The 24276-nt window shown below is 35.3% G+C and overlaps 4 protein-coding genes across 5 annotated transcripts; all 4 read right to left on the reverse strand.

Annotated features, from left to right (window-relative positions):
• Positions 1–2349: 2349 nt before the first annotated feature.
• Positions 2350–5013, reverse strand: LOC112527371 (staphylococcal-like nuclease CAN2). The gene is made up of 9 exons (XM_025137984.1): positions 4583–5013; positions 4361–4416; positions 3913–4027; positions 3708–3818; positions 3418–3605; positions 3270–3326; positions 3021–3180; positions 2743–2811; positions 2350–2657 (listed from the first exon to the last, which is right to left on the reverse strand). The coding sequence occupies exons 1-9, from the start codon at positions 4754–4756 to the stop codon at positions 2559–2561; spliced, it is 1029 nt and encodes a 342-aa protein (XP_024993752.1). The 5' UTR covers positions 4757–5013; the 3' UTR covers positions 2350–2558.
• Positions 5014–8667: 3654 nt separating this feature from the next.
• LOC112518266 (protein EARLY RESPONSIVE TO DEHYDRATION 15-like) lies at positions 8668–9511 on the reverse strand. The gene is made up of 2 exons (XM_025125906.1): positions 9109–9511; positions 8668–9023 (listed from the first exon to the last, which is right to left on the reverse strand). Exons 1-2 carry the CDS (start codon positions 9494–9496, stop codon positions 8872–8874), a joined length of 540 nt encoding a protein of 179 aa, XP_024981674.1. The 5' UTR covers positions 9497–9511; the 3' UTR covers positions 8668–8871.
• A 2281-nt stretch (positions 9512–11792) lies between these two features.
• LOC112520254 (arogenate dehydrogenase 1, chloroplastic-like) lies at positions 11793–14493 on the reverse strand. Of its 2 annotated transcripts, none has more exons than XM_025128554.1 (7): positions 14284–14493; positions 14050–14218; positions 13776–13931; positions 13590–13672; positions 12878–12947; positions 12216–12290; positions 11793–12102 (listed from the first exon to the last, which is right to left on the reverse strand). In XM_025128554.1, the coding sequence occupies exons 1-7, from the start codon at positions 14433–14435 to the stop codon at positions 12013–12015; spliced, it is 795 nt and encodes a 264-aa protein (XP_024984322.1). In that variant the 5' UTR covers positions 14436–14493; the 3' UTR covers positions 11793–12012. The 2 variants fall into 2 exon arrangements, with proteins under 2 accessions (XP_024984322.1, XP_024984330.1); XM_025128562.1 differs by having other exon boundaries at positions 14050–14065; positions 14284–14489.
• Positions 14494–17345: 2852 nt separating this feature from the next.
• LOC112519955 (protein RETICULATA-RELATED 5, chloroplastic) lies at positions 17346–22841 on the reverse strand. The gene is made up of 8 exons (XM_025128271.1): positions 22147–22841; positions 21239–21368; positions 20590–21120; positions 20248–20355; positions 19560–20102; positions 18374–18487; positions 17987–18143; positions 17346–17578 (listed from the first exon to the last, which is right to left on the reverse strand). Exons 1-7 carry the CDS (start codon positions 22839–22841, stop codon positions 17991–17993), a joined length of 2274 nt encoding a protein of 757 aa, XP_024984039.1. The 3' UTR covers positions 17346–17578; positions 17987–17990.
• Positions 22842–24276: the final 1435 nt, after the last annotated feature.

The following is a 24276-nucleotide window of genomic DNA, read 5'->3' on the forward strand; positions in this document are numbered from 1 at the left end:
TTTTGTTTCAGAAACACGTAAAAAAAAGTTCACATTATGAACCGAATACATGTAAAACAAACACATTGCGAAACAAATATATAATATTCAATATTCTAAATCATAGTCTTAGATGAAAAAAAAATCACATGAAATAACGCATGATGCACAAATTGTCAAAGTTATCATAATTTGATAGGTTTTCAAAAGAAGCTCTCTCCTCCTAATAAAGTACATATAGGTTACAAACTCATAAAAAGACTTTTATGGACATAAAATAGTAAACTATAAATTTGGTCCATGCTGTTTGTTAAAATAACACTTCTCTTTATTGTAGTTTCAAAATTATAAGATGACTATCATGGATTGTAAAAACATTTATATTTGGTCCCTACCTTTGAAGGCCGTTAAAAAATTCCGTTAAATGAAATTGGTTTCTTTTATCGATGTTTTTTACCCATCGAAATTGATTTCATAATCTTGATCCCAATAATTTTTGATTGGGTTGAAAAACAAAAAATCGGTAAAAGGATGAAAATGCCCTTACTTAACAAATTTTTTTAACGGTCTTTAAAGAGAGGGACAAAATCCGGACGTTTTTCCAAACCACGATATCTATCTTGTAATTTAGAAATTATAAAGACGAAAATTATTATTTTAGATAAACCACAAGGACCAAATTTGTAGTTTACTTAAAATAAAATTATTATTATTATTTTGGGATATGATTTAACAAATTGTTAAAATTTTAAGTTCAAGTTTGCGGAGCAAATCAGTTCCATATTAGGCTAGGGTCCAAGATTTCGTCCGAAGGCAAGGCTATACCCGCATCTAGAAGACCGGTAAACATAATGACTGAGAACAAGAAGTCGTCAATGGACCGTCGTATTTCGCCGGCGGAGTTGATGGAGTTCTTGAGGCGGTGATCTGTAGAAAGAGCCCAAAACCCGGTGATACCCAGTTGCGGTACAGATACTAGGGTACAATAAAGATGCACAGAAGGTGTTCGACTATATTCCCTGCTTATTATTTCTTTTACTTGTTTCGAAACGTTTCGTTTAACACAATCTCTCAATCCTGATATCTTATGGTTCTTGAAATCTGGAAACGAGCGTTTTAACTGTGGGAATGAGGGAGGATTATTATAGCAATGCCCTATTACCCGTGTATTTTCAACTATATTCAGATCATTGATGAGGTTTACATCGTTAGAATTCGCAGGCACAGTTTTCTGATGCTGTGATGCATCCTGTTGTGACTAGCATTGAGATTAATGGGATTTTATGTGGCTTTCTGCTTTCATATGGTTGGTTTTTGCGACTTATGTGGTTTCCAGATGGTGGTATCATTTAGGGGGAGTAAATGCTTAGCGTTTACCAAGTCACCTTTAAGGGATAACATTATCGGTCATCAAATGAATTGATGGTAAGCGTATCATCACCCTACTTACCAGGTAAGACTCTCTCTCAATCCCTACCTTCATTCTTACCGAATAAGATTTTCGGTCTTTGTTATGTTCACTCGATAAGGTAATTGAACCGGTAAATGCTTAGGAAACGGCCCTTTAGTTTACCACCCAATTATTTTATAAATACTTTGACATGCTTTTAGAAGCTAAAAAGGTTCTAATTTTTATGCTTTGGGATGTTAGGGACAATCTTGGATTAGTTGGCCTGATTTGAGACATTTTTAGGGGTGATTAAGCCATTTCGTAGGTAAACCCCACCCATATTTCCCTGATTAGATGGATGTCTTAAGAGGCGAAAACTATTACCTAAGAGTGTGAAGAAAACAAATGGAGGGGATGGAAGTTGGTGTGGCCAAAAGTAGCCGAGTAAGGAAACAAATTTTGGTCATTTGAGGTAAGATTTCACCTTAATTATGAAGTTTACTTGTGTCTTACAGTGGGAGTATGTACTTCCCTGAAGTAAAAACTTAGTTTAAAGCTAAACCTGATGTTTATGGTAGAAAATTGTTGGTTAAACTTTTGCTGATTTGAGTTTCAAGCTGTTAATAATGATACTGAATTCGTTTGAGAGAAGTTTTTTTTATAGGTAGGTGTGAGGAATGAATCTTAGGGTTTGTTTACCAAATGCTTACCGGGTCACTTACCTTACCGGGTGAGCATATCAAGGACCGAATATTTTTACCTAGTAAAAGGCAAGACAAGGTTCGAGATTCTTACCCGATAAGTGTGGGTGGTGACTCTTACATGGTGATAAACGCTTACCAACAATCCATTTTTATGGCTAAAAATGTAACCCGATAAGGTAAGGGAGGACTGGTGACTCTTGCCGGTAAGCGCTTATCCAGTAAGCGTTTGGTAAACGGTCCTTAATTAGAACTACTTGCATAGTTGCATTGCATGTAAGGAATTCTAGTTATCAAAACTCAGATCTTTGGTTGTCAATAATAAAGTTATTTTGGTTTGTTACAAATGTCATATACATATTTGATCAATACAAGTCTTTGTGCTAAATGCTTATTGATGTATTTCTACATTTCTCGTTACAACTTACAATGAGTACGCTTCTTTTGCATAAAATTCAAGTAATTATTGCTCTGGTCTCACAAAAAGACTATCTTTTATCACGTCGATTCTTCCTATATTCCCATGGCATTTCAGGATGCGCTGAAGCCCACAAGCCGATTCTTTTAGCTCTAGCATCTTTCTCCCACTGAGGTTAGAAAGAATACAGTAGTCATTTTCTGAATAATTGTTCATGGCTCAATCAAATAACAGAACAAAAGAGGTGATGTTACCTTTTGTAATTCCGGTCGCTTGTCATAAGCAACGTAATGCCATGCAAGTCCTTTCTTCAACATCCGTTCCTGTTTGTTATACATAAAAACATTTAAGTTCACACTTCATATTTGGACAAACTACACAACAACCTTTCTACCTCTTGGGGCAGAGGAAGTGTCTCCATACATTCTACCTTCAAACCCTCGTTTTGAGTGGATATACCGGGTACATTTGGTTTGGTCTGGTTTGGTTTAGATTACTGTCTTTATCATCTAATTTGTTATTTGAGATCTACCTGGACAAAGGCGCCATTGCAGTAGATATCGCCAACACAACGGCCATACCGATCTTCATCATAGATCAAAACTCTCAAGGGCTTTCCCACGACCATGTTAGTCAATTCCTCCTTTGCCTCTTTCCCATAAGGCATTGAGCTTTCTGGTGCATCTATTCCCCTGTTTCATGTTAAAACACCCCATTCTTCATATTACACAAAAGGAAAAAGTCCCTGAAACACAATTTATATCTATATTCTATATTTTACCTTAGTCTGATACGATATTTTCGGGCTAGAATTTCCTCATTTTGGATATTTAGCATCCTGCATTATTTGAAATTTGTAATTATGCAAGTTAGATGACTCGAAAATGTGTGTTTTTAACAGGATTGGTGACGTTGACCTGGTCAATTACCGATATCCTGCATCTGTAATTTGCTTCTGGAGTGCATCTGCCTTGGTGTAGTTCCTCTGGGCACGTGCTTTGACACGTTCTACCGCTGCCACTTGTACATCTCGCGGAATACATGCTGCCTCCCGAGGATCCAAGGTACTCACGTAAACTGTCACTGTGTCCCCATCTGCTACAGCTTTTGCATCCACCTTTGTTTAGTTTATAGTCAAGTAGATTTCTTATCAGGTTTATTTGAAAGTAATTTGCAATAAGAAATTTAGGATTCAACTTAGAATGGTAGACATTCATACAGGAAGTGTGTTTAATTCAAACTTGACTCCGTTGGGAACCGCTGGAGCTTGGCCGGCATTGCCTTCAACAAGGGAATGAGGTAGAGGTAGACCATAAAATGATAGCAAACCCTTCATAAAATTGATCAAAAATACCCAATTTAGAGTTCTTGTTGCATGCCTTAATACATTTATACGCACACACATACAGAGAGCGAGAGAGGACCTCGACATCGGCCTTTTTGTGATTCTTTAAGGTGTTGACGACAAGCCTGGAAACATCTTCAGGTGAGTTTGGTGGAGGTTTTGATTGTCCCCATGCCTCGGAAAGTTTGTTATACCTTCAGTTCATCATTTGTGAAGAGTATCAAAAAACCAGCAAAACAACTATGCAAAATTACATGTTACATAGATAACCCTCGGTTGCATTTGGCATGTGGGACAGGACAGTAGAAAAACTTGTCCCATGTTTGCTACGACATTAGTTTGGGACACCACAGGATCCGAATGGGACAAAAATGCATCTTTTTCTGTCCCACCAAAAAAGGTGGAAGTTGGAACAAAAATGAGGGTGGTGACAAGATCGGTAAATTACTAAACTACTCATGTCAAATTAAAATCCTGAAACCTTTACAAGTCTTTCACTCGCCTATCTCACTTGGTAAAAAGCTTACCAGTTAGACTGAGCCTTCTTGGATGAAACCACATGCTTACTCAAACCTTCAGGAACCTGCAACACCAATTCCACAATTGGGTTTGTTCAAAAACAAGATTTTGCTGCATAGGTGTGGTAAAGAAGAATATCCAGTTGCGAATTATATCGGAAAGTAGTAAATTTGACAATTTGAAGTTGCGCGAGGGCCGAATTTCATATGTTATAACGGATTTGACGGTACCTGGGAGGTCATTTGAAAGTGATGGATATCTCGAGCGAGGGCCGAGACACCGGCGGTGGTTGTCGGAACACCATGGTAACCATGTGATTGCTGTTGATTCCCCCAATTGCCACCACCACCGGTGGTTGGCTTGGAACAACATTCACCATACAAAAACCTCAGTGCGTTTCCCATCCCTTGTAATTTACAATTTTACCCCCCTCTTCTTCAAGATTTTTCTGATAGATTTCTTTGGAGGGGGGAGAGATAGGTTGGTTTGTTGGGTATTGATAAAAGTCAACTTTACAAGTAATTGAAAGAGGGGGGGTTTGGGAAGAAAAGAATCATACCCAGATCGATGTTTGCCACGTGTAGGTTCATGATTTGTTAAAGTAAATGGGATATTTATGCTGAGGGCAAGCAAAGACCTCCCCTTTGGTTTGGTTAATAAAGTCAGTGATCCACCAAATACTCCAACGTGAAACGTAGGAAGGAAATTTAAGGACACGGCTACCCCACGCTTTTGAGACAGAGACAGAAGAGAAAGGTCTGAATCTGAAAACCCACATGGCATGCCGACATAATGCAGTACAGGTCAGCACACATGCCTGCCATCAACGTTCGAATTTAATCACTGAAGTAAAATGTGGTGTAGTGTGGCTTGAGGTGGCGTGGCTAACACGCTCGTTGTTTGTAACTTAAAATAGAAATAGGAGGTTCGGTCGGGATGTTGCTATGTTTTGCAGGCTGTTGATGGAGGGATGAGACTATAAAAATTAAAAATTAAAAATTAAAAATTAAAAATTAAAAATTAAAAAACTTATGTTTGAAAAAGTTATTAGTACGCCACAGGAATATGTTAAAGGAAAAAGGTTAAGAAAATTACATCATTTTAATTCAAAATATTACTTTAATCGACTGGAAATGTTTTAAAGCAAAACCACTTATAACCCTATAAAAATAGATTAAAAAGAGGGAGATTAATGACAGAGAGCATAATAGCCGATATGATGAACATACAATAATGGGGCAAGAGGAGTCGCGACAGGGAGTGCTACCATTGTTTGCGAGGGGTTTGTAGGACGTAAGGTTTGGAAATAAATAAAACTGATTTAGGTTTCTTTTTTTACTTTAATGCTTTTTTAGTTAGTTACAAGTAGTTTTTTTACCCACAAGGGTGATGCCTCATTGGTTTAAGCTTGAGCTTCAAAGGTTAAAAATGCTTGGAGGTCTTAGGTTCAAATCCAAGGAGGAATAAAAATTCTCTTGTGATATCCAACCTATTATGTGAGCCGACTAATCCCAAGATGACCACTTGATTTGCGGGTAAGACCGCATTTTAACCACTGTTAAATAAGTAGTTTTTGCCCACTTTTTTGAGTGAATTGTGGATTTAGTCCCTGTGGTTTGATGTTTTTTTTACTAGAGTCAGCATAGTATATTTATCGCGGATTTGGTTCTTGTGGTATTCGATTTATTTTGGCCACTATCCCTCTGACTAACGCTTTCATTAATTCTGTTAAATCGAGGACCATTTTAGCTTTTTGCCTATTCTTTTGTCTTTTTCCATAAAAAAGTAAAAAACAATATTTTTACACATATATGTGTGTGTGTGTTTATATATATAATGATATCAAAATAAATAAAATAAGATATTATTTTATTATTTGATTTGTTTAAATTTAAAAATTAATTATATTAAAAATGATTTAATTTTCTTATTAGAAAATAGTTTAAAAACTTAATTATTTAAGATAAGATAGTTTGTTAGGGGTTTATGAATCAATCCCTATCTTATGATAAGTAGTAGTTATAACTTTTCATAAATTAGATTCAGGGCCCGATTCAAGAGCAGGGCGGGGCCATGGCGTTGGCCCAAGCTGAGGCCCAATACCAAGCATTTTTATCTACAAAGTTATGCAATAACGTCTTGTTTTTATAATTTTACTAGTTGTATACTCGCGCAATACAGCGAGAGCCATGAATTTTAACGATTTTGAAGTTTCACTGGTTTTATAAGATAAGATTTAACGATAATATATGTTACACTTGGTCTTTACATATTAATACAATTTAAATAAATAAGAGTTATGGTTCTAATTACAGACTATCAATGAAAAAAATTGTATGACAGTTTAAAATCCAATATATTTAAAATCCAACATATATAAACGACTCCACAAATGTGTTCGATTTACACAAAGAGCAAAAAACCAAGATTCTTGAGTTTTAAGATAAACATTCAAAATCAATAAAGAAAATTACAAATTTGACAGATCAAGATGGGTTTTAGATGTTGAATTAATACATGTATATATATATTTCAAAAAAACCCAAGAACATATTAATTCATAACATATTATGCATTGCAATTTGGATAGCCTAACCCCAAAATATATAGTATATATATAAATAAATAACTATAAAAGTATAAATCGTAAATATTAAAAATATTTTTTTACAGTATATATAATATATAATAATATAATTAAGTAAAAAACTATTCAATATTGGACTCATTCGAAGGTATTAACGAGACGATTATAATGGTGTAACTTGTATAAAAATGTATTTTTAAACATGTTTTAATTGATATACGGTTATGTATGTTAATTTGATAAATGTTTAAAATGAAACATTTAAAAGTAAATGACTTAAAGTAAATTAATTAATTAATTATAGGGGTATAAACTGTAAGTAAAATTATAATTTAAAAAAATTCGGTTGTGAGAGGATGAGTGTATGTGAGGAGAGGAGGGGGTGAAAAAGTGACATAAGGATAGTATAAAAGGTATCTTGGTCATTTAGTATTTTAAGACATTAAGACTTTACTAAATTTGCTTAATAAGATGGTATAGATACAGTTGTCTGATTATCTGAGGCTCTCACTGGCCCAATTTAGGCTCTGTCTAAACCCAGTCATCGAGCTAATAATTATAGGTGTAAAAGATTCTCATAAATAGAAACATTGGGTCATTATAATTATTAAGAGTTCTATAAATAGTCAACATGTTCGCTTTTTTATGTAAAACTTTGTATCTTATATGGATTATCGTCTTAATTATCATTTACATTATCTTAATTACAAATTGTGAAGAGCTCAAATTAACGATTGAGTTGATGCATAAAAAAATTATGATAAGACACTAAAGTGCCGTTTACCAAATGCTTACCAAGTCAGTTTATTTTACCGAATGAACATGACAAGAACTAAAAATCTTACTGGTAAGAGTGAAGGCAAGAGCCGAAAGTCTTACCCGGTAAGTGAGGACGACGACTCATACCATGGTTAACGTTTACCGGGATAAATTGTTGCATACGATGCGTTTTAGTGAAGAAAATTTTATCCGGTAAGTAAGCGATAGTGTTGAATTTTACCGGTAAGTACTCATCGAGCAAGTGTTTAGGTAAACAGCTCCTTAGTACTTAACACCAAATTCAACTTTTATCAAAAGACTGATGGTGCCTTTTAACACTAAAAGAAATTAAGTGCAACCATACTTAAAAAAAGTATACTGGATTGGTGGGCTCATATAACACATACGTCATTGTTATCAAACCTTTTTTAATGTCAAAGAAACCGAAGAAACAGGTTCAGTCCATTATACATGATACCGATTGCCGAGAAGGGTGCCGCACCAAGTTTGCCGTTTCCTCCAGCCGGCAAAAACATCGTGTTAATCTGTATCTGCCGCTCCAAGCATATCATTAAAAAATACACATTGGTACAAACTAAAGACACCAAAAATGGCCTCATCTCCGATCACACAACATCTATAGCGTTTGAATGTCGACATATGTATCGTTTCTCTTCCGTTATCGGCAAAATTAACTTCTCTTTATTAAAAACGCTAAAAGTAGCGTATCATTCGAGTCCCTTGGTTGGAACTTCATAACCGACAAATTGTTAAATAAGTCAAGTTAAAACATGTTACAGACCGACTTAAAAGAACTCCCCAAGTTAAGTTAAAAACTACTCTTTTTGTTTATAAAAGCTCTAAATATCAATAAAGGAATTGGTAAAGAAGATGACAAGAATGTTGATAGAATGATAGTTATTGTTATTCAACATTCTTGAGCGGCTTTAAATGAAGCAGAAGAAAGTATACACAAAGGCCTCCTGGATCTAGTTATCAATTTTATTCATATAGTTACAATCGGGTTTACAAACGAAGTAGAAAAGCTGTAGTCCCTCTCAGACATTAAGCTGCTCACTGTACATGTAACTCTAAAGGGAAATCTTTGCTAAAACAAAGACATAAAGTAGGAGATCTAACTCCATCCGCCGTTAAATCTGTGTATCATTTGATCTAACGCGGTTGATGGATCGGCCTCGGGCTCACTTTCACATTCACAATCTTCGGTGCCTTCTCGTAGAGCCTCGGCGAGTCCATCGAACGCGCCTTTCGCCAGTTCGACATTCTCGACAAAATCAAATCCCTGCGAACTTCTTTCTCTTCGTCTGGAAGGAAAACAAAAACAACAATAAAGTAAGAACCGACTAACGAACCGATTATTCGAAGAATTGGTGATTTCGAACCATTTACCTTCAGATCCACGGATTTTATCCTCAACAGAGATCGAATCTTCGTCAGGGAAGAACGAATCATAGTCGTCGTAACAATTTAGGTCAAACAGGGATTCGGAAAAGCACTCACGAAGCCAGTAATCTCGGAACCAAGGAGAAGAGCGAACGAGTGACCACCACTGGTCAGAGAAATCCTCTACGTTGCGATACGCCGCCGGTACAAACATCGGAGCGTTCGGATTCAAAGCTGACGATAGAAGACCATTCTCACGAGACATCACGTCCGGCATTGCTAACTGCACCTTAACACTACTTTCAGAAGGTAGGTAGAAAATATCTTCCAATTGAGAGCTCCACCTTAACTGTGGCGAGATATATATATATAGGGCAGCTTGTAAAAGAGACATAGATGTGGTCAAAATTACAGAAGTGCCACTCAGTTAATTATTGACGTTGGCATCGTTTTCAGTGAGTGGTCGTGGGAAAATGACGATATCGTCCAAGCAGGTAGGGTTGGAGGAGGCATAAAGTGAGGGTGATAATCGACTTTTTACTGACGACGGGGAGCGTGCAACATGGCCCTTGAGAGATCCTTATCCAAATCTCCTAGACACGTCATTGTTCCTATCTTAACCCCGTGCTTTTCATATGTTCACGTTCTTTTTGGCTTTTAGAGCTCCACCTTTAATTATTAATTAATATTTATTATTTTAATTTTTAAAAAAGTCCAAAGAATTAAATGATTAATTTGTGTATTAACCTGGATATCCAACCTGTTATACGGACCGACTAATCTTAGGACGAGCATTTGTTTTATAGATAGTCTGGAGTCATCGTATTTGAACCTCCGTGATCATAAGGAGATTTTTATTCCTACTTGAATTTGAACCTGCGACCTCCTGATACTTTTGATATTTGGATTCAAGTTCAAACCAATAAAGCACCACCCTTGTGGTTAAAACTAAATGTTCATTTTTGTCTTTTAAATTGGTTTTCTAATCATCTCTCTCTCTCCAGTTGATTCAAATGTCAATATTTTCACAATATCCAGGTTTGTAAAGGCAAAAAAAATTAAAAATCAACACATATGGTAAACTAGTTGAATTTGACTTTTATTTTGTCTTTTAGTTAGATTCGCAATATATATTACGGAATATAATGACATTTGGGTCAATCCAAAAAAGAAACAGTTAGAAGACGAATTTCGATGGAGAAAATGGTCATTTAAGCTAATTATTCTTTCAAAAATATTAGTCAACTCATTTTTTTAAAAAGAAACACATCTTTATTTTGAGATAAAAGAAAATTTATCTGTTTTTTATTTCATCTGTATTAAAATAAATGTCTATATTATTACTTTAGTTTGTTTCATGATAAATGTCTAATCTTTCATTATACCTTTAACTATAAGATAAAGACTACAATTATTGCTAAACTTGTGTTTTTTTTATTAATTAAAAATTATAATATTTGCAAATTCCTAAAATTATATGCGTTTTCCTTTACAAACATTTAATTTAGGACGGTAATATTAAAGGTAAAAATATTATTTTAGTTGATTAAAAATGTAATAATAATATATCTTATAGACATTTCTTTTGAGAAAGAGGTGTAAGCGATAAATGACACATCCTCACCTAATTTTTCATAAAGACGTTCAAAGTATTTGATGAGGGTAAACGCTAGGGTTGGCAAATACAAGGTTATATATGATCTTGTTGTCGGATGATCTTGAGCTCGACCCATAAACATCTATTTAAGAGTCGTTTATTAAATGTTTATTTGGTAAACATTACCTTATCGATTGAGTATGACAAAGATTAAGAATCTTGTCCGGTAAAAGATATAACAAGGACAGAGAGTATTATCCGGTGAGTGAGGAAAAAGACTCTTAATCACATAGTAAACACTTACCAGACTCGAGACGATTACCAACAATCTATTTTGATAACGAAAGTTTGGATAGTTTCTCTTGTCGGTAAATGTTTACCCATTAAGTTTTTGATAAACATCCATTTACTCTACTTTTGTATCAAACCTCAACTAAATATACACACCTAATCTTCAAAAAAAATGACACTAATTCGTTAGATATAATTGTAAACTCCACTCTATAAGTTCCGAGTTTATTCTTAGGGGCCGTTTACCAAAGTACTTACCCGGTAAGCGTTTATCGGTAGGAGTCAACACTATAATCTATTTTACTAGATAAGATTGTAGTATATTAAAACGATATCGTATGCAACAATTTACCCAGTAAACACTTACCTATCATCGCTCTTACCGGGTAAGATTTTCAGCCTTTAAGTATTTAGTAAACGTCCTCTTATTCCCAAGTCTATTAGACCCCTTCTATGGGGACATAAAATACTAAATTTAATAGCAAATGGCTCTAACAAGGACACAAAATCCCATGTCAAATTTGGTGTAATAAATTGTAACATTATTACTATCAAATTTTACACCAATATGGAAAAATAAAAAAGATATATACCTAAGCACTTACTCGAGTAAGCGTTTGGTAAACGGCTTTTAAGTAGTCAGAATGATTAAGAGACTTAATTTCATGATACAATGAAAAATGAAATATAATTGTTTGGTAATTGTTTACAATAAAATTAGAGCGCTAAATGATTAAGAGAGACCCATGATACAAAATTATTCAAAAAGTTTTAGAATCATTAAGAGACAGACTTTTTTTTATCAAACGAGATTCACCTTTTAACGATTCAAGTATTGTCTCTTAATATAACTATTAAGAGGTAAACAAACAACCTCTATTGAATACGCTTGCAGAAGATAAAGGTTCAGCTGTAGTTTAAATTAAAGAAAATTATAAAAAGCAGAATCACTTCAACTAGCTAATAACGTACAACTAATTTGTATATGAACAATATATCACCAAAAGATTCTTTGAAGTACGTTATTGATCGCATTTTTGTTCATCTCCCTTGTTCATCCTTGCTTCTAGTATTCCCTTAACTCTCTGAACTGCACTCTCTAAATTCTTCAGCTGTGCCATCGATGTTAATCGGTATCGTAAATAAATCCGTTTGTTAGATCATAAAATTGACCGAAAACGCTACATAATGTATACATTGCACAAGAAGTAGAAGTGTTTCACACCTGCTGTTTGGCAAACCGATTGTGTATGAACAGTCCACTATAGAGATCGAAACTATCCCTCATCGTGGTCTCTTTCTGCATACGACCATCTCATGTTAATTGTTTCACTTCATATCAGCAAATTAGGGAAACACCTTCATTTTACGAGAACGCAACACCCTTTTACTATAGACAATCACATGTGATACTATTATTCAATCACATATTATACACATGTGATACTAAATCAGAGACGCGGACGATTTTCGATGCGATCTTGGTTGCGGGCCAAGTCGCCCTTACACCATTAAGCCCCCTCACAAGTATTATCACATGTGATAAGAGTGTTGTTGATATGATATTATAATCCATCAAGACCATCACATGTGATGCTAAATCATAGACGCACACAACCTTTGGCATGGCCTAAGTCGTAGAACACATCGTCCGCACATTACAAGGTCCCCTCACGCCTATTATCACATGTGATAAGAGTTTTCTCGCTTTCTCGTAAAATAGAGGTGTTCTCATTTAAACCTCCACCCTTAAGTTTAAACATAAATGGTAACAGAAAATGGTAATCTTTTATGGGTGATGTTTATTTCGTATATTTTTTGTTACCATTCAAATATCAGCAAACATTGCCATAGTATATTGAAATTATGCACTAAGCTTGAACATACCACTTGAACAAGCTTCTCAAATCCCTTTGTGTCTATAGGTGTGTTCATGATCTCCATTTCCGATAAAATCCTGTAAAATGTGTCATAATTAGAAGGAAAAATATCGACTCCCTTCGTTACCCTTGAAATCCTACATCAGCTAAATAAGACCATCATATATTATATATGTAAAACCTTACTATGAAAACAAGTTTCAGGATGCACTTGGTATGCAAATTAGACAGGACCGGACCGAACAAAGGACAATAAGTAGGCACGTGAAAGAATAGATGAAAGTTTTCGGGTTCTAACTTAATATTGATACTTTAGTAATTTACTATCTTGTCTGTCTGTTTTGGTTCCACCATATCCCATCCTCTCCAACATACCGAATCACCCTTAAACAATCTCTAAAACGGACACCAAATACCAAATTTAACACTGCATCACTGTGATGGGAACACCATATTTAGTGCAGCACTGTTCATTTATACCAAATTTTACACCGATATGAAAAAATTAATATATATATACACCCCTCGAATCTTACAATTTTTTGTGTTGGATTTGGCGTTACGCATTGAAAAAGATTTATTATTTGCACCACATTTAATACCAATTTTGGTGATAGCCTTTAGAGATGGCCTTAGTGATTCAAATGGTTTTCACCTATTTACTGCACTTTGTGTTCTAAAATTACTGCAACAAAGTGGTTCTTGAGAACTCTGAGTACCTGCCTATGGTGTGAGTAAGAAACTGACTCTCAGCAGCAAGTCGATCATGCTCTTCGCAACTCATTTCGAGCATTTTGCATCCCTGAAAGCATTTTGTAGTGCAAGTGTTCTTATTTGAATCTATATGCTTTTTTGCAGGAATCAACGGAATTCCAAATCCAAAAGCCATGATGATAATGATGTACCTCACATTCGAAGATAGTAAGAAACGACGAGCATAAATCATCATCTCTTACTCGTACTCTTTCGTACATAAACGTCAGATCTCTCCACCCGTCTCTCCCACTTTCTGGCCCGAACATCGGATGAGTGCACACCAAATCCGAATCCTCAGGAACTTCCTTCGATCCGCAAATTGTTACATTCATATTAGCAATTAACAAAAACTAGTTACCGATTAATTATCAATCTACATGAGAGTAAATTAGAGTTTAAAACCAATTAATCACGTTTGTTTACCTGGAGGAGGAGTTGCCTAGGGTATTCTTTGACAGAGAGTACATCAGCAAACAGTGTTGGTTTTTTCAGGCGATGAAATGGAATGGATTTGATTACCTCTGACGCAGAGAGGATTGATGTGCATATGAGAATGACATCATGTTCTAATCCCATGAACTCTTCCATATCCCTTCGTACACAGAGATTTCAGTGCATTGATGACAAGTAGTGTGTGCAATCAAGTGTTGTACATACCTGAAGAAATTGACGCCCTGATGGCCGGAGTGGTCTGATCTTGAAGTTGCCGTGAGAAGATGGCCTTGTTTGATCATCGTCTTCGCCAGAAACTGGGCAAAAGGACCAAATCCAATAATTCCGATCTTCAATGTTCTTGTTAAGGGACCCATGGGGAAGGAGAGGGGGGATGAATAGTGCCAGTCAATGGAGGGTTGTAGGTAAGGGATCTATATAAAAATCAACGAATAGGGATGTTTGACAAGGAGCATTAAACATCTAACCGTCGGATTGGGTTAGCATTAAATTTCTGACCGTTGGATGGAATTTAAAGGATGTACTAGAAATATCGACTTTGACCTTTACCTTATCAGGTGTTGATAATGGCGTTTGTGATAGGTTTTTATAGGAAATTTACACATATACCATTTTGAAACTATTACCCTTCAAAATTCTCATTTAGATATTTAAGATATAAAATTTTAAATATTTAAGTATTCAGGTAACCGATAAATCATATTTTAATTATCATGATGATATAACGAGTAATGTGGTATCTAACTCAGTATTATTTGTCGACATTAATATCCTAATCTAAAATTAGTTTTTATGTATTGTGATTTATTAGAAGAAAGAGTTAATGTTTCAACCGGTTATTTAGGTACTTAGATTTTTAAAACTTTACATCTTATGTATCAAAATAGATATTTTGAAAATATATTATCAAAAATAGGAATCAAGTTAAAATACGTTATTTTTTCATATAATTTGTTCAATTATAAAGTATATAAAAGTTATATTTTAAAACATGGAAATTAAAAGAACACGAAAAAGAATTAAAAATTTCTTTAAAATAAGGTTTACGCACAAAAGTTTAAATATATATTTTTAAATTTTATTTAAATTATTATTTTTTAAATCAAGAAATGAAAAAATTGAAAAAAAAAAGATATTTTAAAAAAAAAGTTTATGCATGAAGCATTGTTTTTGCATAAACTTTTAAAAAAATTATTTTTTGAATCTCAAAAAGTAAAAAACAAAACTTTACCTAGATATTTTTTTTTTTGCGTAAAGTGCGTGCGTAAACTATGACTATTTCAGAAAACCAATTTACAAAGTGGGCTATTGCTGTTTTGCCAGTCTGTCTGTCCCCAATAATTAATTCTCGCTGACCACGTCCTATTGGAATCATTGAATCAATAGCAATAAACCCTGTTTGAAGAGGCTCATATATAGAATGTCGTCATGATTAATTAAAATTATTGTTGCCTCCAAATTTGAATATAATCAACATGTTTTTTTTATGTATCTGTTTATGATAAAATGAAAACTCATAAATGAAATGACTATTTGTGTGAATTTTTTATATTTTATGTATATCTGCAATAAAAATCTTGAATCATTTGCAAATGCTAAATAAAATAAATTCATAAATTAAATAAATTATTATATATTTGATTGAAGTGGAATGAGAGACGAGATTTCGAGATAAAAGTATTGGAGTTTACGTCTTCACTAAGACATGTTATCTCACTGTTATGTGGTAGATTTTTTTATATACTGATGATTATGAATGAACTCTTTTTATTTTATTGGAGTCTACGCCTTGACCGTTTTTATATTCATACATATTGAACTTCTTTTTATATTTTCATAACACAAAGTGATTTGATTCAAAAGAGATTCATTTAGTAATATCTTTTTTTCCTTCTTTGTTGCTTTGAAATTACAAAATACATAGTAAATTATTATTATACTGAATAAAAAACTAAAATAAACTTCGTTAATTTTTGTGTGTGCCCTTTAAAAGTTTCCGTTTAAGCAACAAGATTATACTTTGAACTCCCAAAAAAAGAAAATATATGCAATATGGCTAGGCATATGCATACATACGTACATACATAGGGGCAAATTCAAATGAGAAATTAAAAATTTTGCGAGAAAACAAGAAGTTTCAATGTCATATATGATTATATGCATAATGCATGACACATAAACTTAATTATATATAACTAAACACATGTTGCATTGACAATACATAAACACTTAATCAGATATGATTAATTTCACCCAGAAAAGTGTAATCATATATGATATTGAAATTTCGCACCTTCTCATAAAATGTTTAATTTATCGCATGATCCTTCCTCTATATGCATATATAGGGCAAATCAAACTAAAATGAATCTAATTTTGTTTTCATTATTTTGTAGAGTAATGAATCAAACTCTTCATTTTGAAAATCATGATCGAAAACTTCATATATTGAAAAGATTTTCATTTCTAGTTTTAGAAACATTAATGTGATCGATGGATCACAAAATTAAGAAGATTTTAAATTACATAACCTAAATAAAGGTTTTTAGCGGATAATAAACACTTACCAATAAGTCATTTTGATAGCCAAGAATGTTACTCAATAACACTGAAGACTTTTGTTGATAAACACTTGCATAGTAATCATTTGAAAACTATCCCTAAGTAATTCTAATCGTTACATATTTAGCCAAATCTTACATGCCTCAACTTGTAAAATCAAAACAGTTTGCGATTTTTGGAGAAGTAAAACTATTTACTTTCCGATTTTACACTAAAATATTTTCTACAGCGTGATCGCACCTGCAAACCCCTCCTTGGCTTCATCAAAGCTTTCTTTTCGTTTGCATAAATCATAATGATTCAACTTACAGCCTAATGCGTTCATGTATAGTGAACCGTCTTAACATTCAAACAATTTATTATCATCTTAGGCCTTAGGGACCGTTTACCAAATGCTCATCTGGTAAGTGTTTATCGGATGTCACTTGCTTTAGTGGATGGACATGACAAAGATCAAAAATACTAGTTAAGACTTAAGAGACATAGCAATGACCAAGAATCTTATCCGATAAGCACTTACTAGGTAAAAGACGTTTACCAACAATCTATTTTAATGACCGAGAATGTTACTTGATAAAAGAAATGAAGATGGTGCTATTGCCGATAAACGCTTACATGGTAAGCATTTGGTAAACAGCCCCGTTATTCTGTTCCATCCTCAAAAGTCAAAATATGTAATGTAATTTGTATGGGTGATGATATTTGATGCCCATATGTAAATAAACAACACTATAAGGCCAAATGTCCGAAATGACCAATTGTTATTACACTGTATTCTTTAAATTAAAAAAAAAACAAAAAACTAGGTGAATCAGGTGGATATACCTTACCTGATTAAGACTAGTATCCCAAGTATGAAATGGTTAGTCGATCAAAATTGGTTCCCTTTTACCTGCCCCGTGGGTTATACAAAGCCAAAGATAAGTCAGGTGCACACCTAAACAAGTTCAAAGAATGCCCAAATTCATCCAATATGCTCACATTTGTATTTAATTATTATTATAATAATGTATTTATAATCATTATACTGTGTTCTCGGAACCAACTTTTTTACGAAGGAAAGGAAGGGAAAACTAAAAATCACATGTAGTAGGATTTTTTTAGAAGGGAAAATAAATGATATGTTTCTTCCTGAAACCTTCTTCTCACATTTCGGGAAGAAAAGAAATGACAACCTTTCGACAATAAAGTAAAACTACAAAACTACCCATTGAATTAAGAGTGCCAAAATAAATATAAAAAGGGTATATTCGTAAAAGTGAACTTTCTTTTCCCTTCAATTTTTTTCTTTTCTACTTGAATCCGAGAATACAGTGTAAGATTAAATCAGAAAGTTGTTCCTTACCATCTCATTGACTGTTGATTTCATCAATACCAGCTTCTTCAGTAGTGTTTAAAGGTGTGGAATTTGCAGATTCTATGGTTTGGTTTAAGGAGGGTTCGGGTTCGGGTTCACTCTTTTGAGTCTGTAGTCCTGTAAACCGTGCAAGATCTATCCATTGCTGCACAATACATAACAGAAATGAAAGTTAGGATAAAGCAGAATGCCCACTACTCAAATTACAGTGGTTGAATAATTAGGGTCATTGTGAAAGATTAATCAACGATTGAATAGAAAAGATCAAATGCAAATGACAAAAAAACGTAGAAAACTCCAAAGGGTTTGTTAGTAAGAGTTTAAATAACAGTTAGAAGTTATTTAGCATTGATTATAGATAGAGGTGCATCAAACCTGAGTTCCCCAATAGGAGTTGATTGTTCGCGCCACAAACGATAGCATATTTACAAACAAAGTTTGGTCGGCAAACATATCTGAAACCCGATGCTCCACCAGTCCAGCAATAATCTGGCATTATGAGTTGCACTCAAGTTAATAAAGAACCCATGGTAATAACCAAGGAATATGCATATAATTCATATTAAACGGTGGAAGCAATCAATATTCTTCAATAGATCAAATGATGCAGTTTATGTCTTGCCTATGGCCATAGTAGGATCAAATTGATATTATGGTTTATTATGAAAAAATGAGAATTAGTCATAACAAAGACAACCACGGACTCGTGTTAACAAGAGCTGCCAAACATTGTAGTGAAAATGGCACCATAATGTTGTTAGGTGATAGAATATTGTATGTTTGCATGTAAAAATATCTTCCAGAAGAGGCGCATGCAGCACAAGAGAGGGTAGCTGTTCATAACCAATGGGTGATGTTGGAGATCTTCATCAGATAAGAGTGATAAATGTGGTGGGTTCTGAACATTCTTCATGAACAAATCACCAAGCCCTTGGTTGGTTTTCAAATTTTATACTCTAGTTCTTGCGTTGATCATCTAAGCCCTTCAGCAGTGGAGGATGGACACAAAGGCTTTAGCTCTTTTAGAGAGCATGATCTCAGAAAGGAGTACTCGGAGGTGGCGGATTAGGGTAGTCGATTGCAAGGAGGAATGTTTTTTTTTTTTTTTGGGGGGGGGGGGGGAGGGGAGGCTAGAGGGCTGATTGGGGAGAGTCTTCAGATAGGTTGGTGGTTTCTGGTGTCAGAGATAGGGAGTTTCTTGGTGCCTAGTGTGCTTTTTATTTTGTCAGGCTCTTTACATTCTTTTATAACTCTGTTGCTTATTTGTGGCCTATCATTGTGCTTTCTAGTTATGTCTCTTTCTTTTTGCAAGTTGGGGGTCTTCTTAGAAACAACCTCTCTATCTCGTGGGAAGGTCTGCATACATATCCCCCCTGGCAGGCCTACCTTCATGTAGGATATACAGGGTCTGTTTGGTGTGGTTTATATCCGGTTCTTGTTGCCTAAAAGAGAGGGATTTAAAATACATGCTATAACAATATTGATATTAACACTTAAAATTTTGCATAAAAATAAACAACATAAGCTATAGAGGAGGTTAATGATCAGTTATTTTAGTTACCTGATACCGGAGATTAGCTGATGTCCCAAGAAAACCACTGTAAACAATTGCGGTTTTCAATATTGGTGATCTTCTATTCTTTTGCATGAGGGCTGGATTGAGGACCTTGCGTAAGGTGTACAATACATTTGAGGCAGCCACGGCTCCAAGACTGGAAATGAATCCAACGCTAGCAAGCTTTATACCGCCAAAAACCACTGAAGCAACTCTATGGCCAATATTCCAGTCCTTCCCAGCAAGAGATTTTTGAAATGCATTATCGGGTATGGACCCCAGAAGACCCTTGAGTGCATCTATGCTATTAGGTCCATTAGCATCATCAGAATATGAAAGAAACGATAACGTGGGGGCTGGAAGCCATACTGTAAAGAAATCAACTACTATTCCTCTGAGAGTGTCCGTCACAACATAGTCAATCTCTTCAAAGAACTTTCCTTTTCGCTTCTGGTATTGTGCCATGAGGGTAGTAGTTACTGATATCGTTTCCTCTATTGCTAATCTATTTAAGAACTTGGGATCTGCCAACAGTCTTTCTCTGAAACCCTGGCATTGAATCAGCCACGGTCAACAGACATAAAAAATGCACAGCCATGATACTCACCATGAGCCACGACTTGTGTGGCCTGATGATGAACATGAGGCACCTATTCTCATAAGAATGACTAATTGGTTATACACAAACAGTTACCTGAAAACGATGAGTAAGTTCTGAAAGAAGAGGATACTGCTCCAGATCAAAGAAATTCTGCAGTACTTCGGGAGATACCAGACCAAGATCCAGTCCTTTCTGGATATCCTGACAAAGGTACAATTTGGTACTGTTATTGTGACATGACGAAAAAGGTCCTTATAGTTGATATGCACGGTTGCAAACATCTATACTATAGTTCTGATATTTCTCCAATTGATTGTCACAGCAAGGACTCCAACCGGCATGGAGAACATTCTTAGAAGGATTTTTCTAAGGATGCCATGATGTCTCAGAATTAATCTGATTAAAGAAAGCAAAATAAGAACATTTCTGACTGACCTGCGGCAATGCATCTCTCCTTCTGCCAGCTGCATTCATAACACGGGCAATTTCAGCACGGTCAAAGCAATTCCTCGTGCATGGTCTGGCAGCAGAATACCATAAGAAATCAGCAACAGGAACTTCACCCTCCCGTCGGATGTATTGCCTTTCAGGATCAAGCAATATAACTGTTTGATTTTTCTTTTGCATCTTCCTTGCAATTCTTGCTGGTACCCCAGTCCCTCTTGATCCGTAAGCAACATGGGTTGCACCAGTTACCACCACCAGCATTCCGGCAGCTCCTCCATTTGTGACTGCCTGTAAAATGATCTGAGACATGGTATACTCCTCAACAACTCTGGCTTGTGCAGATAGATATGAGCTTGGCCCAAAAGGAATAGACTGATTTGCATAGTTGATATCCATTGATGATCTACGTGAGATAGATGTAAAGCCTGAAATAAATCCTGAACCAGCTGGAGGAGCATAAGCTTTACGCTCAGCCTTAGAAAGCCCACGAATACCATCAGCCTGGACAGTCCTCAAGATCTAGAAATATATCACACCAATTATAAGTAGTCTAGATTAGCATCAGCTTGAATCATATCATCAGCTTCCCCCTATATGTATATTGTATGTATATTGGTGCATACTAGGAACAGAGTACCTTAAGTGGCGTACCACATGCAATTAGCCGGACTACATTATCACGACAGTAATTTAGAAGAGGCTGGTATTCCTGCCAACGCTGAGGTGGCCAGTGTGACACAAGAGGCTTTAAGGTCTCCCCATTAATTCTGCCATCCATTATTAGCTTTAATATTGAGCAGTGTAAGAAGAGAACTACAAATGGGGAAATATATACGTAGATATAGTATGTGCTCTTTGCAGCTCAACAGAAGTTAAATCTTAACTTCGTTTCTGGTCAAATTGTACCTGTACGTTAGAAAGAAGCTTAGGCTGAAGTTGAGATAGATTTGAAGTAGAATGAATGTAAGTAAAGGCAACCCTCATGCTATCATGCAGCCAGTGTACATATTAAGTTCAAACGGACCCAGGTATGCAATCTAGATCTATGTCAAGATTTAACAGGCATCCATTACTGTTGGGATACAGATGAATCACTCTGCATAATATACTTCAAATAAGGCAACGATATACCCATAATAGGAAGAAAGTTCACTTAGGTCCAGACTGAGATGTAGATATACTACAAGAAATCACCAAAGCCACACCGTAAGCATCTCATTGCTCACTCAAATAACTTTATAAATGGTCTTGGCTGCATGATCACTAAAACCCCTAGCACCATATAAAGCAATTTTCCATAAGGAGTGAAGCATCTAATTGCTCACTTATGGACCTAATCTAATCAACATCCGTGTTAACCCCTAAAAGGTACTCTAAAATGATACTTCAGATATATTCCTTTTCATTTCTTACAGTTCTCGTGGTTTGCTTAAACTAATTTTGTTGCTGCTGATTCCCAAAGTGCAAGTTGAGAACATTGCTCAACATAAAAACCAAATTGTACAGTAATACTGGCAATTAAGACGAATCTAACAGGAATCAGACCTCTTATCAATGTATTGATCAAGTTGTTCTTGCAAATCAGCTGGAAATGCTTCCAAAGCCAACGTAATCTGGCGATTCACCTCCGCGCACCTCTTCGCCAGACTCCTCACAATCTCAACCTCCAATTCCTTGTCATCTCGAGTCGGCACTTGTTCCGCTTCCCCTAAATAAACTATCCGACCATTCATCAGCTTCTCCCATACCTTCCCTTTGTCTTTCCCCACCGCCATAGGCTCTCCAATAACCGAGGCATCATAAATCCTTGAATTGATCACCTCCTCCTTCTTCACCTCAACTTTCGCCGCTGTCACCCCTTCCGTGGCCTTCACCTTCGTCTCCGTGACGGCAGCCGGCACAACCGCACTCTCAGTCGCCACCTTCTCATCCGCCCTCGCTACGGCCGACCGGAATACACAAGCTCCGATCGCAATAAACGGCGTCACCAGCACATCTCGTCTTCTGTGCCGAACTTCACCTGCGCTATCAGACTCCTCCTCCCCCCGACTGTGAACAGCGCCGATGCTGACGTGACGAGGCCTTTTCTTGGCGGTTGTAGTAGCGACACGAAAGATGCGTTGACCAATTTCCGGCGAGGATAGCGGATTGAGGCTACGAATACGTGTTGGTGCGTGGTGGTGGGTGTCTACCTGTGCATTGTTGGGACAGTGGAAGCCTCGGAGAGCATGGGCCTCCATCGCTGGTCTCCGCAGCGGATCCTCTCACGGTTCTTTTTTGCAGATTTGCAATTCAAAAAAGAAAAAAGAAATAAAATGCAAAATGGAAGGGGATTGGTCCATACGTTTGGCTTTTAATTTTCTGACATGGCAGATATATTATACATGAGTGGCGTGTTTACACGTCAAAACTATGTGGCATTTGTAACACCAACCCTCCAAAAAAATCCTATTTGCAATCCATAACTCCCAAGTGGCCTTTTCCTTCATATTAAATAAGTATATCAAAATTTTGTAAAGATTTACCCATCACTTATCCGGTAAGCGTTTATCGGTAAAATTTAACATTATTATTTACTTATCAGGTAAAATTTTAATCCATCAAAACGACATTGTATGTAACAATTCATTCGGTAAACGCTTATCGTGGTAAAAATCGTCGCCCTCACTTACCAGGTAGACTCATGGCCCTTGTCTCGTTCTTACCGGGTAAAATTCTTTGTCCTTACCATATTCATCCGGTGAGGTAATGTAATTTGGTAAACGTTTATCAAAGTAAGTATTTGATAAACGGCCCCTAAGTGTGTATCGTTTATCTTATTAGGTGAACATGATAAGAATCAATAATCTTATCATATAAGTGATGTACAATACTTTTATCCGATTAATCCTGATTAGATAAGAAACAGTTACTGAACAAATCTATTTTGATGACTGAGAATGTTACTCATTAAGATAATTTGATAACTTTTATTAGTAAAAGTTTACCCAATAAAAGGGGCGTTTGGGGTTCCTTCTTGTTTAGTAGTAAAATGACTGGGTTGATATAAAAAGACTGGAATAAATAATTAAAAACAAGAGACAACCAATAAAAAAGAGTAAAACATAATAAATTTTGTCTTAGTTTCCATTTGTTGTATTGAATTATATTCTTAACAAAATTTTAAAATTTATTTCATACTCATTTTGATCATTAAGATGTTGACTATGTAACATTCAATAATATTAATGTCAAGTTTACAAACTATATCAAGATTTTACTAAGATTATCTTTAATCACGATCTTTTTTGACTCAATCTCAATTAAAATATTATTTTATCTTTCATCCATGTACATAGTCTTCAACTTCAACCAATCTTACTTCTTTACTATGGGGGTGTTTGGGATTGCTTACTAAGAACAATTTATGTTTTTCTACAAAAGTCTTTATCAACTTATTATAAGTTAGAATGATTTAACATTTTCAAAAATTTCTTATTGCCGGTTTGACACCGGTATAAAAGTTGTTTATCCAAACACTCAAAAATGCTTATTACTAGTGCCACATCGAAATAAGTCAATAAATTATTTTTATAAGCAATCTCAAACACCCACTATGTTTACTTACAATCTTTTACAACTTAATCTCATCTACCTATACAATATTCAACTCTAACTCAATCTCATGGGTCGTTT

Source organism: Cynara cardunculus, assembly GCF_001531365.2.
Source record: "Cynara cardunculus var. scolymus isolate 2C chromosome LG 1, CcrdV1, whole genome shotgun sequence".
In the NCBI taxonomy this organism is placed as follows: domain Eukaryota; kingdom Viridiplantae; phylum Streptophyta; class Magnoliopsida; order Asterales; family Asteraceae; genus Cynara; species Cynara cardunculus.

Excerpts from the sequence above, each read along its gene's own strand:
- LOC112518266 (XM_025125906.1), bottom strand. The coding sequence starts at position 9,496 with ATGTCTCTTTTACAAGCTGCCCTATATATATATATCTCGCCACAGTTA. Across the intron at positions 9,024-9,108 it reads TAAAATCCGTGGATCTGAAG|ACGAAGAGAAAGAAGTTCGC; the intron begins GTAAATGGTTCG and ends TTTTCCTTCCAG.
- LOC112527371 (XM_025137984.1), bottom strand. The coding sequence starts at position 4,756 with ATGGGAAACGCACTGAGGTTTTTGTATGGTGAATGTTGTTCCAAGCCA. Across the intron at positions 2,812-3,020 it reads GCAATGGCGCCTTTGTCCAG|GAACGGATGTTGAAGAAAGG; the intron begins GTAGATCTCAAA and ends TATAACAAACAG. Across the intron at positions 2,658-2,742 it reads AGCGACCGGAATTACAAAAG|TGGGAGAAAGATGCTAGAGC; the intron begins GTAACATCACCT and ends TTCTAACCTCAG.
- LOC112519955 (XM_025128271.1), bottom strand. The coding sequence starts at position 22,841 with ATGGAGGCCCATGCTCTCCGAGGCTTCCACTGTCCCAACAATGCACAG. Across the intron at positions 21,369-22,146 it reads GATCAATACATTGATAAGAG|AATTAATGGGGAGACCTTAA; the intron begins GTCTGATTCCTG and ends AATGGATGGCAG. Across the intron at positions 18,144-18,373 it reads ACTCCTATTGGGGAACTCAG|CAATGGATAGATCTTGCACG; the intron begins GTTTGATGCACC and ends TGTATTGTGCAG.
- LOC112520254 (XM_025128554.1), bottom strand. The coding sequence starts at position 14,435 with ATGGGTCCCTTAACAAGAACATTGAAGATCGGAATTATTGGATTTGGT. Across the intron at positions 14,219-14,283 it reads CAGGGCGTCAATTTCTTCAG|GGATATGGAAGAGTTCATGG; the intron begins GTATGTACAACA and ends CTGTGTACGAAG. Across the intron at positions 13,673-13,775 it reads TTACTATCTTCGAATGTGAG|GGATGCAAAATGCTCGAAAT; the intron begins GTACATCATTAT and ends AAATGCTTTCAG.